This window comes from Somniosus microcephalus, chromosome 17 (assembly GCF_052327205.1).
Source record: "Somniosus microcephalus isolate GS21.2 chromosome 17, FLI_Smic_1.0, whole genome shotgun sequence".
NCBI lineage: Eukaryota > Metazoa > Chordata > Chondrichthyes > Squaliformes > Somniosidae > Somniosus > Somniosus microcephalus.
The window spans coordinates 15,906,814-15,926,014 of record NC_141003.1 but is presented as its reverse complement, the minus strand read 5'-3'; the positions used below and the strand labels follow the sequence as shown (position 1 = coordinate 15,926,014).

Below are 19,201 nucleotides of genomic sequence, written 5' to 3'. Positions count from 1 at the left end.
AAATATGCAACCAATTGAGATAGCTAGAAATGCATGAAACATTCAGTTGAAGTGTCTTTAAATTAGATAATAGTAAAAACCATACCAACAAGAAGGTTTTGAAGATATAACTTCAATAGAGACACCAGGCAATTACATTGTGTTTGTATTGAACATGGAGAATAAGGAAAGACACAATGGTTGCTAAAAAGCAGTTAAGCCAAAATTAAGACTTGAATGAAGAATCTTTGGTAAGAATGGCATCAAATAGAAACCATAGCTGTCCTTGTTTTTAATGATGGTTTTTGGAACACCTAAAAGTAGAGAAATAATTATACATGCAATAGTTGATTTGCTAGTAAATAGAAAGCATTCGAAAGAGGTATCATAGAAACATAGAAGATAGGAGCAGGAGTAGGCCATTCGGCCCTTTGAGCCTGCTCCGCCATTCAATGAGATCATGGCTGATCATCCAAACTCAGTACCCTGTCCCTGCCTTCTCCCCATATCCCTTTAGCCTTAAGAAATATATCTAACTCCTTGAATATATTTAATGAATTGGCCTCAACTGCCTTCTGTGGTAGAGAATTCCACAGGTTCACCATTTTCTGGGTGAAGAAATTCCTCCTCATCTCTGTCCTAAATGGCTTACCCCTTATCTTTAGACTGTGACCCCTGGTTCTGGACTCCCCCACCATCGGGAACATCCTTCCTGCATCTAGTCTGTCTAGTCCTGTTAGAATTTTATAAGTTTCAATGAGATCCCCCTCATTCTTCTAAACTCCAGCGAATATAAGCCCAATCGACCCAATCTCTCCTCATACGTCATTCCTGTCATCCCAAGTATCAGTCTGGTGAATCTTCGCTGCACTCCCTCCATGGCAAGAACATCCTTCCTCAGATAAGGCGACCAAAACCGCGCACAATACTCAAGGTGTGGTCTCACCAAGGCCCTGCACAACTGCAGCAAGACATCCTTGCTCCTGTACTTGAACCCTCTCGCTACAAAGGCCAACATACCATTTGCCGCCTTAACCGCCTGCTGCACCTGCATGCATACCTTCAGCGACTGGTGCACAAGGACACCCAGATCTCGTTGTACTTCCCCCTTCTCCCAATCTATTGCCGTTCAGATAATCTGCTTTCCTGTTTTTGCCACCAAAGTGGATAACCTCGCATTTATCCACATTATACTGCATCTGCCCAATCACCCAACCTGTCCAAATCATACTGGAGTTTCTCTGCATCCTCACAGCACACACACCCACCCAGCTTTGTGTCATCTGCAAACCTGGAGATATTACATCTAGTTCCCTTGTCTAGATCATTAATATATATTGTGAATAGCTGGGGTCCTAGCGCCGATCCCTGCGGTACCCCACTTGTTACAGCCTGCCAATCGGAAAAAGAGCCATTTATTCCAACTCTTTGCTTCCTGTCTGCCAGCCCGTTCTCTATCCAAGTCAGTACCTTGCCCCCAATCCCATGTGCTTTAACTTTACACACTGATCTCTTATATGTATCAATAAAGGCAATTAGCTGACATCAGCAGAGAACAGCAAAGAAGACACCAAAGCCAAAAGGGTATAAAAATAAGACCTTTTTTAACAGAATGTCAGAATTCGCTGAACGGGCAGGGTATTTCTCAACTTTCCAGAGGCATCTCTATAAGTTTTTAACTATGAGTCTCGGGAAGTTAAAGTATTGATTTTTGGTGGATGTTCTGGATTTAGAAATAGGAAATGTAAGGATTTAGAAATAAGAAATATAACAAAGTACAGATTTGAGAATAAGGATCTCTGAGAAATAAGAAATGTAAGCTAATACATGTTAATGTTGCAACTGATTCAACCGATGTTAACTGAATGCTGGCTCTTAAATAAAAATATATTTCTAGAATTGTCTCAAAGTGTGAATCTGTATAGATTCACGAACCCACAATTTCTGTACACTCTCTTTTGTAAGGAGTTGCAGAAATCTGGGGGGTATTCCGGACCCTCATAATATCCGGAAGGTTACAGTCTAGTTCAACTTATTAAAAGTACTATCTGGAGGATGGTAATATCTTTAGTCGTTCCTTTCCTTTAGGGAGAGATAGCCTGAACCTTTGGACCCATTTAAGCGTCTTATAGAATTCGGCTATCTCTAACTTAAGTTGAGGGTGAACATCTGGTGAATACACCTGATCTGGAATAGCCCAAAAGGGCTAGGAATGTAATTAACCCTTCACAGGTACTAGTGAGTGTTAAGTATGTGTATTGTATTGAACAATTAACACAAAGACTTAAACGTATAACTCAAACAGGTCTTTACTGGTTGGAGGTAGGGACTGCACGTAGGTCTTTACTTCATGCCCACAGGCGGGAACTGAGGGGAGATCAGTACCCACAGTACTATTTATACCCCTATGGCCAGGAGTGGTACTGCGTATCACTACGCCCTACAAGTAGTGCAGTCCTGTCCATAGGTTCAAAGTAGCACACATATTACATACACAACATTCCTCCCTTCCTAGCTTTACAGTCATCTCCCCATTTAACATAACGTAATAACATATATACATATATAACTTCAGGTTTACATAACAGAATAACATAGATACATAGATAACTTCATGTCAAAATAGATCACAGATTCAGTCTCTGCGGAAAACAGTTCACAAATTCAATCTCTGTGGTGGAGTCGGTTCACGTTGCTGGAGTGACTCATTCAATAGTCCTTCCATGGATTTAACAGTTTGAACTTCCGAACTGAATTGGCTCCGTTCGGAGGGACCACATGTGTGATCTGGTAGAGGTAATAATGGTTCAGATGGGTCATCTTCTGTTTCGACTTTTCCTTTTCTGCTTCTTGGAGACTCTCTGGGCTCCACTGTCAGCTGCCAGCTGCATGCGCAGTTCCTCCTTCTCTTCCTCCTTTTTCCGTAGTAGAGCCACCTTCTCCCGATGTTCCGTAGACTTTCGGTGCTCCTCCATGATTTCTGTATGGTGGGAGTTGAAGTTACAAGTTGGGCAGGACAGGACATAGTAATATTCGGTGTCGTCCTGATCTAGGCCAGCGAGAGGGTCTTCTATTCCTCCATACCCAGCTGGGCGTTAGCCAGCTTTTGTTCCAAGTCCAGACATCTTTCCTGAAGAGACTTCTTCATGCGTACCTCTTCATCCAGCTTTTTCTGGGCTTTCAGCAAGTCGTTTACTAATGACCTCATTTGAGATTTTACTACTTCAACTTCTTTTGGAGATTGATTGATCGGACTATTCAATCCCTCTACCGGAGCAGCTGTTTCAGCGGTCTGTTGTTCTACGTTGACGTGAGTCAGCGTACTTTTGGCATCCAAAGGCTGCTCTGTTGCAGTCATCTCAGTCTGTGTTGCCACCTCAGCTCTTCCAATAACCTTTGAGAGCTCCGAACCCCTTTCGTTTGAATATTGAAGTTCGTGTTCAAGTTTTTCCCATTTCAGAGTCCTGTCCTTCAGCATATGCAGGAGTTGGCTGACCGTTAACTCCTCTGACATCAGACGTTTTGTGTGCTCCTGCTCCATTTTCTCCATCGGCTGCTTCTGTTGTCTTTCCAGATTCTCCAACTCTATATCAAAGAACTCTTTCGTTGCATTCAACTCTTGCTCAAAACGGCGAAGCATTTGTTCTAATTGCTGTTGTAGTTTGAAATGGAGTTGAGTTCGAGCCCGGTGTCCCAGATTCAGAATCCACAGTTAAACTATGTTGTTGTTGCTCAGTGGAATTCTGTGCTGAAACTTTGTCTTTTGCACCTGAGTTGGGCTTACCATCATCCGTTCCAGAGTCTGGGCCGACTATCTTCACCGAGTTCTCACTCGTTATTGTTTGTAGGAAATGCCAGTCCATATTCATTTTCCTAATCCACTCCCGTCCTAGTAGTGGAGAACCTCCTTCAGATATCACATATAAGTCCATTATTTGACTGTCTTCGCCCTTGTGGACCACTGCAACCTCTATTTTCCCGATGGGGTACACTCTTTGCCCCGTGTACGTTTTCAATATAATCCCCATATCCTGTAGGGGAATATGTTGGAATAACTTTCCGTAATCTTTCTTATTTATGACCGTCAATGCCGATCCAGTGTCCAATTCCAGTTTTACTTGGACTCCTTCTATCTGAAGAGTGACCCAAATTGTCTGGAGGTCTGCACCCTTACCAGCGTTGAGTACTCTTAAGCTAGCCAGTTCATTACAGCTTAAGCTAGCCAGTTCATTACTGCTAGCGTCTGAATCGGACTCCTGTTCGGTCACCTTGTGTACCTTTGCGTATTTTCCTTGCGGTGACTTCTTGTTGCTGGTCTTCTTCCCTGACCTGCATACTCTAGCTATATGTCCAAGCCTACCACAAGTTCTACATTCTTGGTTTTTAAACCAACACTGGTTCTGATCATGCGTTGTCTTTCCACAACGATAACATTTGCCAGAACTCTCACCCAATTTGTGTGCACTGAGCTCCGGTGACCGTAGCTGCATTACTGCCGTGCCTCTCGCTGCGGCTTCGTGTGCTGCTGCCATAGTGACCGCCTTCTCAAGCGTCAGCTCATTCTCCTCGAGCAGTCGCTTTTGTGTATCCTGTTTAAATAAACCACACACAAATTTGTCTCGTAGTGCATCTGTCAGTCCCATTCCAAACTGGCAATATTTCGCTAATTTACACAATTCCAGCAAATATTCAGCATTGCTTTCATGCTGTAGCTGCCTTCTGTCGTAAAATTTAAATCGTTCCGCTAGCATCAGCGGCGTGGGGTTTAGATGATCTTTCAGGACAGTAACAATCTCATCGAACGTCTTATCCGCCGGTTCATCTGGTGATAACAGGTGTTTCAATTGCCCGTATGTCTTCGCACCCATTAAATTTAATAATGTTAGAGCTTTATCTTGGTCACGAATTTTATTGGCCTTACAATAATTTTTTACTCTTTCAACATATATGGCCCAATCTTCGAGGTCACTATCAAAGGTGCTAATATTCCCCTGTTTAGGCATTGTAGATTTGCAATTTCTCAGATTTTATTTTCTTTACTTGTTATCAAAGATGGCGGCTTCCCGCTCTTGCCGTCGTCCTCCGCCCACAAAATGGCGGTTTTCCCGCGCTTGGCGGTCTTCACCCGTCCCCCGACGCCGTCTCCCTTCAGCCCCCGAGTGCGGCCCTTATCTTCGCCGCGATCGATAGCCCGCGCTGTGCACCGCGGCTCTCGCACCTTGAGCTTCTGCAGCCGCCGCGCCTTTCAGTCCGAGTGCGGCCCTTATCTTTGGTCCCGATCGCTGGCCCGCGCTGCGCCTCGCACTTGAAGCGGCTCCCGGCCTCTGGCTCACCCGCTCGCGCGGCTCTTGCTCGCTCCCTCCCGGGCTCTGGCTTACCCGCTCGCGCGTTTCACCGCGGCTCTTATCAGGGATTGCGATCGCCCTTATCTTCTCCAACTTCCCCAGCCCTGTCTTTGCAGCCAACACTGCACGGCTTACCCCACCACCTAGGTTGAACAAGGAAACTGCAGAAAGACTTCTGTCAGTCGCTGGAAGCTGTCAGGATGGCTGCTGCACTCCAGTGCTCAGTCGCTGATGGAGGCTTCAGAGTCCTAAAGCCTGTCGCTTCTAGTGGGGTGGTGATGTTTGAAACCTCTCTTCAACTGCCGCAGGGTAAGAACCTGACTCGTCGCCGGTGTTAAGTATGTGTATTGTATTGAACAATTAACACAAAGACTTAAACGTATAACTCAAACAGGTCTTTACTGGTTGGAGGTAGGGACTGCACGTAGGTCTTTACTTCATGCCCACAGGCGGGAACTGAGGGGAGATCAGTACCCACAGTACTATTTATACCCCTATGGCCAGGAGTGGTACTGCGTATCACTACGCCCTACAAGTAGTGCAGTCCTGTCCATAGGTTCAAAGTAGCACACATATTACATACACAACAGTGAAGGTCACAACTAGAGCTCCATGTTGTAAAACAGTTGATTAAAGCTTTGTTTAACGCTTAGACCAAGTGCCTAGTAGTTTTCTTACGTCACCAATCACAGCTCATCCTTTCAACATCCAAATCTGGAACTGGAGGTAAACCTTCCGCCTGAGACTGTCAGCGAATCCAGTGGGGTTTTCCATTCCCATGACAATAAAATGGCTCATGAATAGAAGCATATAGAGCAACATCAAGCTAAAAGGAGACTGCGGATAGCTTTGATCATCTGTGTAATATGATCGGAGAACTGGTTGGTGAGTACAATAATCCCAGATACTGTGTGTTTTGGGGGGGGGGGGGGGGGGTGAGCTCAGTCACTGGGGGGAGCGGAGCCAGGTGTGAGCTCAATCACTGGGGAGTGGGGCCAGGTGTGACCACAATCACTGGGGAGCGGGGCCAGGTGTGACCACAATCACTGGGGAGCGGGGCCAGGTGTGACCACAATCACTGGGGAGCGGGGCCAGGTGTGAGCTCAATCACTGGGGAGCGGGGCCAGGTATGAACTCAATCACTGGGGAGCGGGGCCAGGTGTGAGCTCAATCACTGGGGAGCGGGGCCAGGTGTGAGCTCAATCACTGGGGAGCGGGGCCAGGTGTGAGCTCAATCACTGGGGAGCGGGGCCAGGTGTGAGGTCAATCACTGGGGAGCGGGGCCAGGTGTGAGCTCAATCACTGGGGAGCGGGGCCAGGTGTGAGCTCAGTCACTGGGGAGCAGGGGATCAGGTGTCTGTGCAATAAAGTGACGTCACATCCGTGGGAATCATATGCACATTTGTATTGCATTTGTGGTGTATATGTACAACTGTTAAATTATAGGCTGCTAAAATATTTTGCCTCCCTACACTGCACAACCTACATTTTCCGTCCTGGCTACTTTGCTGTGCTCCCACCCTCTGTGTCCCCAGAAAATAGAGTCACCCTAGACTATAACCTTTACTTGAAGTAATAAAGGAATTATTGTTTACTCAACATCATCAGTCAGTAACCCCAGTGTCTTGCTTGATCTGGAACTGACCGTTAAATCCGATATCCTAGCCAATGCCAAGACCACTAACTTTCACTTCTAACATTGCCTACTTCATAGAATCATAGGATCCCATTTGCCAACCTCCTGGCCCCAGCAAACACAGCAGCATTGTTCGTCAGGCAGTGCTGTTCCTGCGCTCATTTTCACACCATTGCTCCAAAATAACGGTACAGAAGTGCTGAATAGGGTCTGAATTGCAAGGCCCTGATTGAAGTTTGTCTACCAATGGGTGGAGTTTGGGCCGTGCAAGCTCCGCCCAGTTGTTCGGGGTCTTGAGCGGCCTAAGTAGTGAGCCTTAAAGGAGCCGCTGGAAGCCACTCGAAATACGGCCAGAAAGCGCCTTCCTATGTAGTTACATTTCTGTGGAGGAGGAGCAGAAATACGGGCTGCTGCCGGCCCAGGCCTGCCTTTCTCAGCGGCACCTCGCCCTCCGCTTCACCTCCCCGCCAGGCCCCAGCCGGCGAGCTGCAGCGCGAACCGCCATTGGCGTCCACAGCTCACCTGTTTAATGCAAATGAGGCCTGAGGCCAGGTTTTGATCGGGGCTCCGGAGCGTGAAGGAATTGGTTCGCTGACTTGCCACCACTTTTGAGCGCAGGTCCAATTTCCCGGCCATAGGCTGGTAGTGCACTTTGAACAGAAAGCAACCTCATCCCCCACACAATACTTTCCTTCCTCTTTAAAGGTTCCATCAGAACATGAAATGCATTGTAACTATGTGTTGCAGTGCACTTTCCGCTTCTTTATAACTGAAATGTCTGTCCTCAGCTCGTATCAACACCTGGTCCAAAAATCTGGATCAGTTTAGGTTCAGTTGTGTTTCCCACTGGAAGTGGATTTCTTCAGTTTGGATCGGTTATGCTGACTCTGTGCACATTAAATATTTTCTACTTTGTGTGCTGCGTGGCTGGATTGCCCAGAGTATTTCCGAACCGATGCATTAATGTCGCACGCATCATCACATGATGCATTACGTGGCACTGAATCCAGATTCTAGTTATACTGAGCCTGGATGCTTGGCAAACTGGACAGAAGCAAATGCATCGTGCTATTGTTGTACTTCAACTTTTGTCAAACCCTTCCGATGCTTCTGCTGCAGTTTTGGGAGCTGGAGCGGCTCCAGAATCCAGTCCCGAGCAGGATTTAGCAGTACTCCTAGCAGTAGCACTCTCTCGGCCACATAAAAGCTGGTATTTTAACACTGTGTAGAATACAGAATGGCTGCCCAGGGTATGCGAGGCTGTGGTGTGATTGTGGGGTTCAGTTGCTTCTCAGTCTTTGGGACACAGCTTTGGGGATTCTGATACCATTTATAACTTGATCATCACTGGATAGGTCTGATTGTTCATTTCACACAACTGTATTTTGCATATCCAAAAATAAATGACCCATTCTAGCAGGGAGGTGGCATTTTGCATTTGGCCAACAATGATGTGATACTTAGAATGCAGTACCTCCCTCTAGCTTTGGTGACGTGGGTTTTGTAAACTTACAGTTCCTCCTGATCTTCAAAGTAGCTGCAGAGAGTATTTCAGGTGGCACTAACAATTACTGCTGAGATCAAATCGCAATTGTATTAACCGACTGACCACAACAGCTGAGGTTGTAAAAAAAAAAGCCTGCTCACCTTTGCATTTATCTTAACGTATTTCTCTGATTCATTTCCTGGGAAAATGTTCAGCCCTGCATTTATCATCAAAATGATTAGATTGGAAGCAGTCATCCACTTTCCCCTTATGTGGGAGAGATTATCCTCCAAAGAAGCGGGACACAGTTGGCACAGGTCCTGTGGGTTTAAAAAAATACCAGATTGAAGCAGTAACTAGGCATGGTCATTAAGGCAGTTTGAGTGCGTACTGCCCCCATTCTTTTCTACACGATGCTTGGCAAACATTGAGCCAGCCAGGCAGGGTGGTAGGTCCACAGCGCACACCCAGGTGACCCCAAAACAGGGGACACATATCTTTGGAATAAAAACAGAAAATGCCAGAAACACTCCGCAGGTCCAGCATGTGCGGTATCTGTGGAGCGAGAAACAGGTGTTAACGTTTTGGGTCGATGACCTTTCGTCAGAACTGGAAGACTTTAGAGATGAACAGCTTTTAAGCTTGTGAGGAGCCAAGGAAAGTGGGACAGGAAAAGAACAAAAAGGAAAGTCCGTGATAGGGCAGGATTGATTAAATGACAAAACGGATGACGGTGCAAGGCACAAGGAAGCGATAATGAGACAAGTATAGAAACCATAGATGGGTGGGTCCAGAGGAGGTGTAAATGGTTACAGGGGAATCGCAGAGAAGGGAAACATGGAAAATCTGGCAAAGGGGAGAAGGCTCCCATGACCCGGGAATGTGGTGGAAGAAAGGTGGGTCAACCCCAGGGGCACGGACCACCCAGCCGGCCGTTTATCGATAGGGGATCCCCATACCTCCTCCACTCCCAATGGCTCTGGTGCAGCCATTCTCCATCCATTACAAGCACTTGTTGTCCAAGAGAAGGGAGCGGTGATGAAGGTCTTTGGATTGCATGTGCCACTTCAAGCCTGGCTTGAGCCACCCATGTGCACATCACAGCATAACATACTAACCTGCTGCAAGGATTCTTGTGTTACAACAGGCATGATCTTGTGCATAGGATCATACAGCACAGGAGGAGGCCATTCAGCCCAATGTGCCTGTACCGGCTGTTATATTGTGTTTTCGACATCAGTGAGGTGTTCCTGTTGACACAACCTGAAGTCAAAAGTAAAGCACAAAGGAGGGTGAATATCTTCAGGGGTTTCTCCCGATTGGTCACCGTAACTTTGGCGGAAGGTCAATGGAAAGCCCATTTATGTGTGTAACAGGGGTTATTCTGAAGTTAAGGGGTTAAGATTGCAGTCGGGTCCTGATGACATCATTGGAAACCGATCGGCATATTTAAACAAGGGCTCCACTGACATTGGGCTGGTGCCATTGGCACCTGTAACTTAAAATTGCAGCTGGCAGGATCGGGGCGGGAGATCGGGGTAAGTCTCCCACTCCATTTTAACTGCCCACCCCGCCCGATTTATGACAGACAGGGGGGTTTAAAATGACCCCACATTGACTGTCTGACCCAATGGCACTATTTTGAAGAAGGGAAAGGGAGTTCTCCCCGGTGTCCTGGTCAGTATTTATCGTTTAACCAACATCACTAAAAAACAGATGATGTTGTAATTATCACATTGCTGTTTGTGGGAGCTTGCTGTGCATAAAATTGGCTGACGCGTTTCCTGCATTACAACAGGCGGTGGCGTAGTGGTTATGTCACTAGACTAGTAAGCCAGAGGCTCAGTCAAATGCTCTGAGGATATGGGTTCAAATCCCACCACGGCAGCTGGTGGAATTTAAATTCAATTCAATTTAATTCTGGAATTAAATGTTAGTCTTAGTAATGGCGGCCATGATACCATTGTCGATTGTTGCAAAAACCCATCTGGTTCACTAATGTCCTTTAGGGAAGGAAATCTGCCATCCTTACCTGGTCTGGCCTACATGTGACTCCAGACCCACAGCAATGTGGTTGGCTCTTAATGCCCTCTGAAATGGCCTAACAAGCCACTCAGTTGTAAACAACCGCTACGAAAAACAATAAGAATAAAACCGGACGGACCACCCGGTATCGACCTCGGCACCAGAAACGACAACGACAACGGCAAACCCAGCCCTGCCAACCCTGCAAAGTCCTCCTTACCAACATCTGGGGGCTTGTGCCAAAATTGGGAGAGCTGTCCCACAGACTAGTCAAGCAACAGCCTGACATAGTCATAATTACTGAATCATACCTTACAACCAATGTCCCAGACACCACCATCACCATCCCTGGGTATGTCTTGTCTCACCGGCAGGACAGACCCACCAGAGGTAATGGCACTGTGGTATACAGTCGGGAGGGAGTAGCCCTGGGAGTCCTCAACATTGACTCAGGACCCCATGAGGTCTCATGGCATCAAGTCAAACATGGGCAAGGAAACCTCCTGCTAATTACCACCTACCGCCCTCCCTCAGCTGATGAATCAGTATTCCTTCATGTTGAATGCCAACTGGAAGAAGCACTGAGAGTAGCAAGGGCACAAAATGTCCTCTGGGTGGGGGACTTCAATGTCCATCACCAAGAGTGGCTCAGTAGCACCACAACTGACCGAGCTGGCTGAGTCCTAAAGGACATAGCTGCCAGACTGGTTCTGCGACAGGTGGTGAGGGAACCAACAAGAGGGAAAAACCTACTTGATCTCGTCCTCACCAATCTACCTGTTGCAGATGCATCTGTCCATGACAGCATTGGTGGAAGTGACCACCGCACAGTCCTTGTGGAGACGAAGTCCCGTCTTCATGTTGAGGATACCCTCCACCGTGTTGTGTGGCACTGCCACCGTGCTAAATGGGACAGATTTCGAACAGATCTGGCAACTCAAAACTGGGCATCCACGAGGCGCTGTGGGCCATCAGCAGCAGCAGAATTGTATTCAACCACAATCTGTAACCTCATGGCCCGGCATATCCCTCACTCTACCATTACCATCAAGCCGGGAGATCAGCCCTGGTTTAACGAAGAGTGCAGGAGAGCATGCCGGGATCAGCACCAGGCATACCGAAAAATGAGGTGTCAACCTGGTGAGGCTACAACACAGGACTACTTGCATGCCAAACAACGGAAGCAACATGCGATAGACAGAGCTAAGCGATCTCACAACCATCGGATCAAATCAAAGCTCTGCAGTCCTGCCACATCCAGTCGTGAGTGGTGGTGGACAATTAAACAGTTAACAGGAGGAGGAGGCTCCAAAAATATCCCCATCCTCAATGATGGTGGAGCCCAGCACGTGAGTGCAAAAGACAAGGCTGAAGCATTTGCAACTATCTTCAGCCAGAAGTGCCGAGTGGATGATCCATCTCGGCCTCCTCCTGAGGTCCCCAGCATCACTCCACGTGATGTCAAGAAACGGCTGAAGACACTGGATACTGCAAAGGCTATGAGCCCTGACAACATTCCGGCAATAGTACTGAAGACTTGTGCTCCAGAACTAGCTGCGCCCCTAGCCAAGCTGTTCCAGTACAGCTACAACACTGGCATCTACCCGGCAATGTGGAAAATTGCCCGAGTATGTCCTGTCTACAAAAAGCAGGACAAATCCGACCCGGCCAACTACCGTCCCATCAGTCTACTCTCAATCATCAGCAAAGTGATGGAAGGTGTCGTCAACAGTGCTATCAAGCGGCACTTACTCAGCAATAACCTGCTAACTGACGCCCAATTTGGGTTCCGCCAGGGCCACTCAGCTCCTGACCTCATTACAGCCTTGGTCCAAACATGGACAAAAGAGCTGAACTCGAGGTGAGGTGAGAGTGACTGCCCTTGACATCAAGGCAGCATTTGATCGAGTGTGGCATCAAGGAGCCCTAGCAAAACTGAAGTCAATGGGAATCAAGGGGAAAACTCTCCATTGGTTGGAATCATACCTAGCACAAAGGAAGTTGGCTGTGGTTGTTGGAGGTCATTCATCTCAATCACATGACATCACTGCAGGAGTTCCTCAGGGCAGTGTCCTAGGCCCAACCATCTTCAGCTGTTTCATCAATGACCTTCCCTCCATCATAAGGTCAGAAGTGGGGATGTTCGCTGATGATTGCACACTGTTCAGCACCATTCGAGACTCGTCAGATACTGACGCAGTCCGTGTCCATATGCAGCAAGACCTGGACAACATTCAGACTTGGGCTGACAAGTGGCAAGTAACATTCGTACCACACAAGTGCCAGGCAATGACCATCTCCAACAAGCGAGACTCTAACCATCTCCCCTTGACATTCAATGGCATTACCATCGCTGAATCCCCCACTATCAACATCCTGGGGGTTACCATTGATCAGAAACTGAACTGGACTGTTGTGTATGTAACTTTAAGAGAATAACTGGTCTCAGACTGCAGTACCGGCAGTGACCACCCCTGTATAAAAGGCGCTAGTGAGCCTCTGTGTTTTTAGTTTCACTATGGACTTCCACCAGTAAAGACTTATGGGCCCAGAAATTCCAGAACGGGGCTTGCAGCGCGTGCAAGCCCCGTATTTACACTTACCCTGCGCTACTGCCGATCAGCTCCAGGGACGCCTGGAATTGGTGTTTCCAGAAGAAGAATCCCGGGCAGCGTATGACGTCACGCCGCCCAGGAGTGCAGCCAGCGCGAAGTCAGGAGTGTGCAGTGCAAGTGAGACACGCCCCTTGAGGTCTCAGTTTCACTGGACACGCCCCCAATGTTTCTGTCAAGCTGCTAACCATTTTTACATGCAAAGCTGCAGTTTAAATAGGTTTTTGGAAGTTTTTTGAAGATTTTGGTAACTTTCATAAACTTTTTAAAATGTTTACATTATTTTGAGTAATCTGAAGTAGTTTTAAACAGAATTAAAGCAATTTAAAGACTTTTAAAAGCCCTAAAAGAATTTTTTTAATTCCATTTATTTATTTAGCAATGTCGTCGTCATACGTGTCTTCACACTGTTCCCTTTGGGGAACTGGAGGAAGTGGTGGAAGGATTTATGGCCATGATTAACGCTCATTCTGTGACTGTAACCATCTTTGAACCAGGCATTAGGGCGGTTAGTCCTATGGCGGGAGGGTTTTACGGGCTCCCACAATCTATACAAGGAGGGGGGGCCACCCACACCCACGGACGCAAATATCCCACTGGATGTCAACCCAGAATTTAGAGCCGGAGCTCCGACTCCACTTGCCGGGACTGTCTGGAGCGGGGTTCGAAACCCTACCCTGATCTGGCCCAGCGGCGGGGATCCTACCGCTATAACAAAGGCCCAATCCAATTAGCAACATGAAATGGCAGCATAGGGCTCCAGTCACGGGGAGGGAAAAGGCGCAGGAAACGTATGTGTGTCACCTTTTGTGCGGAGTGGGCCTTTTGCGTAGCAGTAAGCATCCCCGCCGCTGGGCCAGAAGGAGTAGGGTTTTGAACCCCACTCCAGACAGTCCCGGCAAGTGGAGTCGGAGTTCCAACTTTAAATTCTGGGTGGACATCCAGCGGGATACTTGCGTCCGTGGGTGTTGGTGGCCCCCCCCCTCAGATGGGTTGTGGGAGCCCGTAAAACCCTCCCACCATAGGACTAACCACCCTAATGGCTGGTTCAAAGATGGTTACGGTCACGGAATGAGCGTTAATCACGGCCATAAATCCTTCCACCACTTCATACAGTTCCCCAAAGGGAACAGTGTGAGGATACGTACGATGATGACCTCTTGCGCAATGCACCTCCTTGGACCCTCAGTTGCAGATGCGAGGGGGCAAGTCGTGCAATTGTAAAATTTTTCATTTTATTGACATGTAAAATATTGGCCCAGTAATTCCCTTCCAAATGCGCGAGTACGGTCGGGGTACTTACGCATCTGGCCGGATGAAATGCCGGTTTTCAGCATGCACAGTGCATGTGGGGAAAACCGGCATTTCCTGTCCTCTGAACGAAGGGGTTCAGAGGCAGAACGCGTGTGACTGCACAGGCAGCGCGTGCGCAGTATAATTCGCCGCTTTCATTAATGCTTTCAGTGAGGTCAAGTCATTACAAGTTACACATGAAAAAAGCATGGGTACAGTTGCTCCAGAGGCTGCGGAGGAAGATATTTATTATCGTGGAGCTTCTGAAAGTATGTATGTCTGTATATATTCCTTTGCGTGTTATGTATATATTCCTTTACTTATGTGTATGAATGTATTATTTAATTATGACTTTCAGAGAAAGTAACTTATTGGAAAATCATAATTAAAAACATACATTCATACACATTAGTAAAGGAATATAAAACATACATACATATACGTAAAGGAATATATGTGGACATACATACATAACTCATTCTCACATTCCATTCACACAGCCACAATTGCTCCTTCTACCTACCGTTCTGAAAACCCGTTTAAAAAAAATAAAAAAATTAAAGTTTAAAACTTACTTAAAATTTCTTAAAATAACTTCCCTCCCTTTCCCAAACCTAAATATTGCATTTCATAAGCTCCTCCATAAAATATATCTCCTTCCCCAGCCAATGAACAACTTTACACTTGCTTTTTTCACGTGTAAGTTCTAGGGACTTACCCTCACTGAATCCATCAGTGAAATCTACAAAGTTCACTGCGCAAGCGCTGCCTGTGCAGTCGCACGCGCTGTGAATAGACCTCGGGTCTGGAAATGCCGGCGTTCCCCGCATGCGCTGTTCCTGCTGAACGCCGGCATTTCCAACGGCCAGATGCGTGAGTAACCCGACCGTACTCACGCTTCTGGCCTGGAATTTCTGGCCCATTTTGTTCACTCCTGCTGTCCGTGTCTCAATTATTCACGGACGTAACACTGGCGACGAGTAAGAAACGAACTTACCTGCAACTCGGCAGCACCTCAGACGACGTTATTGAAGGTCGAAGCCAGAAGAAAGAAAAATAAATAAAATCCAAAGAAACTCGAGAAATGGGCGTCGACCGTGGGCAACCGCTCTCCAAATCATCGGATTGAAAACTTGCAGGAGAGACTGTCCAGAGCCAGGCTTGGTTCCTCGGTCTGTGGTTTCCCAGCTAATCGGGCTGGTGGCAGGTAGTGCACTGATCCTTCCTGGGCTGCGGCGGGCTAGAGCTCGATCGGGTGGCTTTTCAACGGGGCCGGGCAGCGAGTCGGGAAGCAAAGAGAGAGAGAGAGGGTGGAGCACACAGGGCGCGGCCGGTGTTTCGAAGCCGGGCAGCGTTCGGACCTAAGAAGAGGGAGGGAAGTGTCCCAGAGGGTTCGCTCCACAACGGGAAAATAATAAAAGAAAAAAAATCAATATTAAACGCGCAAGAAACCGTGGAAAGCAGCGCTAGCAACAGCGGGGAAGAAGGCAAAGCGCGGGAGGCGCCATTTTGTTAAATCGGGGAAGAAGGCAAAGCGCGGGAGGCGCCATTTTAGATTTGCAAGATGCCGAAGACTGGCTGTATCACTGCTTTTGATAATACAATAGAGGACTGGACCACGTATGTGGAAAGAGTCGAGGTATATTTCGAGGCAAACGAAATAGCAGAGGGGAAAAAGGCATCGATATTGCTAAACTTAATGGGCACTAGAACGTACGGCCTATTGCGGGACCTGATTACTCCAGCCAAACCGAAGGCGAAGAGTTTTAACGAAATTGTTGCTGTCCTACAGGAACACTTAAACCCTGCACCGCTGTTGATAGCAGAAAGATTTAAATTCCACAGGAGAACTCAGCACAAAGATGAGAGCAATGCTGAGTATCTTACGGAACTACGCAAGCTATCAAAGCACTGCCAGTTTGGAGCAGGACTGGCAGATACCCTACGGGACAAATTTGTCTGTGGACTCCTGAGTGAAGGAACACAGAAGAAGTTACTCTCAGGGAAAGAGCTGACGCTAGATAAGGCTTTCAGCGTGGCAGTATCGTATGAAGCAGCAGCCAGGGGAGCTGCAGAAATTCAACAAAAACCACAGGAATACGGCACCCACGAAATGACACGGGGATTTGCAAAATGTTATCGCTGCGGCAGAACTAACCATGACCAGAAGGACTGCTGGTCCAAAGACAAAATATGCAGGCAATGCGGGAAGATGGGACACATTGCACGAGTTTGCAGGTCTGGGAAGAAGACCAGCGACAACAAAAAGGCTACTAAGGAACCGTACAAGAAAGTACAAAAGATGACGGACAGTAGTTCCGAAGACCAGATGAGCGATAGTGAATCCGGGAACAGGAGACTAAGCTGTCTCAAACTTCACAATGTAATCGCAAAAGAGGATCACCGAACCATTTGGGTCACCCTCACGATAGCAGGGTCCCAAGTTAAAATGGAATTGGATACAGGATCAGCGCTAACCGTCATGAATCGACGAGACTACGAGCAGCTATTTTCACACATACCCTTGAGAGAGACGTCCATCGTCTTGACGACGTATACGGGGCAAAAAGTATACCCCAGAGGAAAAATAAGGGTGCCTGTCGAATACAATGGCAAGAAAATACGGAAATTGTATCTCTACATACTGCCAAATGGTGGACCACCGTTATTGGGACGGGAATGGATCAGAAAAATAAACTTAGATTGGCATTCCATTCATGCAATGATGGTGGACGGTAAAAAAGATGAAGACGTCACTCCTGGACGATTGTCAACAATCTTAGCTAACGCCAAAGAGGTATTTCAACAAGAACTGGGCACGCTTAAAGGCGTAACCGCCTCGATAAAAATAGAAGAGAATGCAGTTCCCAAGTTTTTCAAAGCAAGACCGGTACCATATGCAATTTGCCCAGCCGTCGAGGCAGAGCTGGAGAATCTGGAGAAGGCGGGCGTGTTGTCTAAGGTCGACTGGAGCGAGTGGGCGACACCCATCGTTCCTGTCATGAAGAAAACGTTAAGCAATAAGTCCGGGGAGCCAAGGAAGATTCGCATCTGTGGGGATTTCAAGATGACGGTGAACACAGTCCTTCACACAGTACAATATCCTCTTCCAAGGATAGAAGACATCTTCGCCTCACTGTCTGGAGGGAAGCGTTTTACAAAAATTGACCTAGCACAAGCATATTTGCAGATGGAGGTTGAAGAGTCCTCTAGGAAGTATCTCACGATAAACACTCACAAAGGTCTTTACCAGTATCATCGATTGGTATTCGGAGTAGCATCGGCTCTGGCGATATGGCAAAGAGCGATGGAACATGTAGTGTATGTAACCTGTACCACCTTAAGAGGATACCTTAAGGTGATGGACTACTTTCTGATGGCTCCTGTACATTGTAGTACCGGTGGTGACCACACCGGTATATAAACCCTGTGGAGCAAAGCGTATTTCAGTTCAGCCCTGACCCTCAGTTACTAAAGACCTGTTTAAGTATTCTGTAGTCTGTGTCCAGTTATTCAGCATAACTACATTTGAAAGCACAGACTCAACAGTGGTGACGAGTCTGATCGTACCTAGCGGCAGTTTTTCATCCAAGGAAGCTTCGTCCTCAGAACGGGCGTCGAAAAGGGGCATCCGCCCTCAACATCCTGCTGAGCACTGCATCACACGGGAGGCCATCGGGAACCCGGGTTGGTTTGCTGGCCACGAAGTCCACCATCAGCAACAGGCAGTGATCATCCCTTCTACGACAGCGGCGGGTAAGCCCGATCGAGTGGCACGGAGGGGAAGTCGGTCGAGTTGTCAGTGGGAGAAGGGGAGGGAAAACAAAGAAAAGGGCGGAGAACACGCCCGCAGCCGGTGTCAGGGGCCAGACTGCAATCGGGGCAGAGACGCGCAGCAGCCATAAAAGCGTTGATGTCCACGAGGACCGTGGGAGCGGTGGGGAATAAGAGCAGCAGCGTCGGGGGAAATAAAGGACCGCTGGGAGGCGAGAACGGCAACAGCGCGGTAATCGCCATTTTTAGTCGGCGGGGGAAGAAGACAAGCGCGGGAAAAGCCGCCAAGCGCGGGAAGCCGCCATTTTGAAAAATAAAATAAAATAAAGGAAACTCAACAAGGATGCCAGAAACGGGTAACATCACTGCTTTTGATAGCGATGTGGAAGATTGGGCCACTTATGTGGAACGCGTTGAAGTTTACTGTACAGCGAATGAGGTACCGGTGGATAAGAAAGCACTAACCCTATTAAACTCGATGGGTGCGAAGATGTACGGGTTATTAAGGCACCTTGTAACACCAGATAAACCGGTAGGAAAGAGTTTTGCGGATATTGTTACTATCCTGCAAGAGCATTTAAACCCCACGCCGCTGCTGATAGCGGAACGATTTAAATTTTACAAAAGAATTCAACTTAAAGAGGAAAGCAACGCTGAATTCTTAATCGAACTGCGCAAGTTATCAAAGTACTGTCAGTTCGGTACAGGACTAGCAGACGCTCTGAGAGATAAGTTTGTGTGTGGGCTACTAAGGGAAGGAACCCAGAAGCGACTGCTAGAGGAAAAGGATCTTACGCTGGACAAAGCTTTCAGCATTGCAGCATCGCACGAGGCAGCAGCACGAGGCACTGTAGAAATGCAGCAAAGGCCATTGGAATTCAGCACCAATGAAATGGCATTGGGCACAGTAAAGTGCTATCATTGCGGAAGGACAACGCATGACCAGAACCAGTGCTGGTTCAAAGATAAAGAATGCAGGCAATGTGGCAAACTTGGTCACATAGCGAGAGTATGCCGGTCAGGAAAGAAGACCAGCAGCAAAAAGTCGCCG

The 19,201-nt window shown here is 47.5% G+C and overlaps 1 protein-coding gene and 1 pseudogene across 5 annotated transcripts in view; both read right to left on the bottom strand.

Moving 5' to 3' along the window:
- LOC147105528 (tyrosine-protein phosphatase non-receptor type substrate 1-like) overlaps positions 1-19,201 on the bottom strand; it is a 535,426-nt pseudogene that overhangs the window by 223,657 nt on the left and 292,568 nt on the right.
- Positions 1-19,201, bottom strand: part of dnai7 (dynein axonemal intermediate chain 7) — a 227,593-nt gene that overhangs the window by 114,821 nt on the left and 93,571 nt on the right. For 2 of the 5 annotated variants that reach the window (XM_086009971.1, XM_086009968.1), the window contains exon 10: positions 8,608-8,766. The exons of 1 other annotated variant lie outside the window; for it this stretch is intronic. In XM_086009971.1, the coding sequence (XP_085866097.1) occupies positions 8,608-8,766 (159 nt within the window). Of the gene's footprint in view, positions 1-4,429; positions 4,569-8,607; positions 8,767-9,564; positions 9,710-19,201 lie in introns of those variants that run through there. 2 more of the 5 variants (XM_086009970.1, XR_015081513.1) reach the window with 2 other exon arrangements.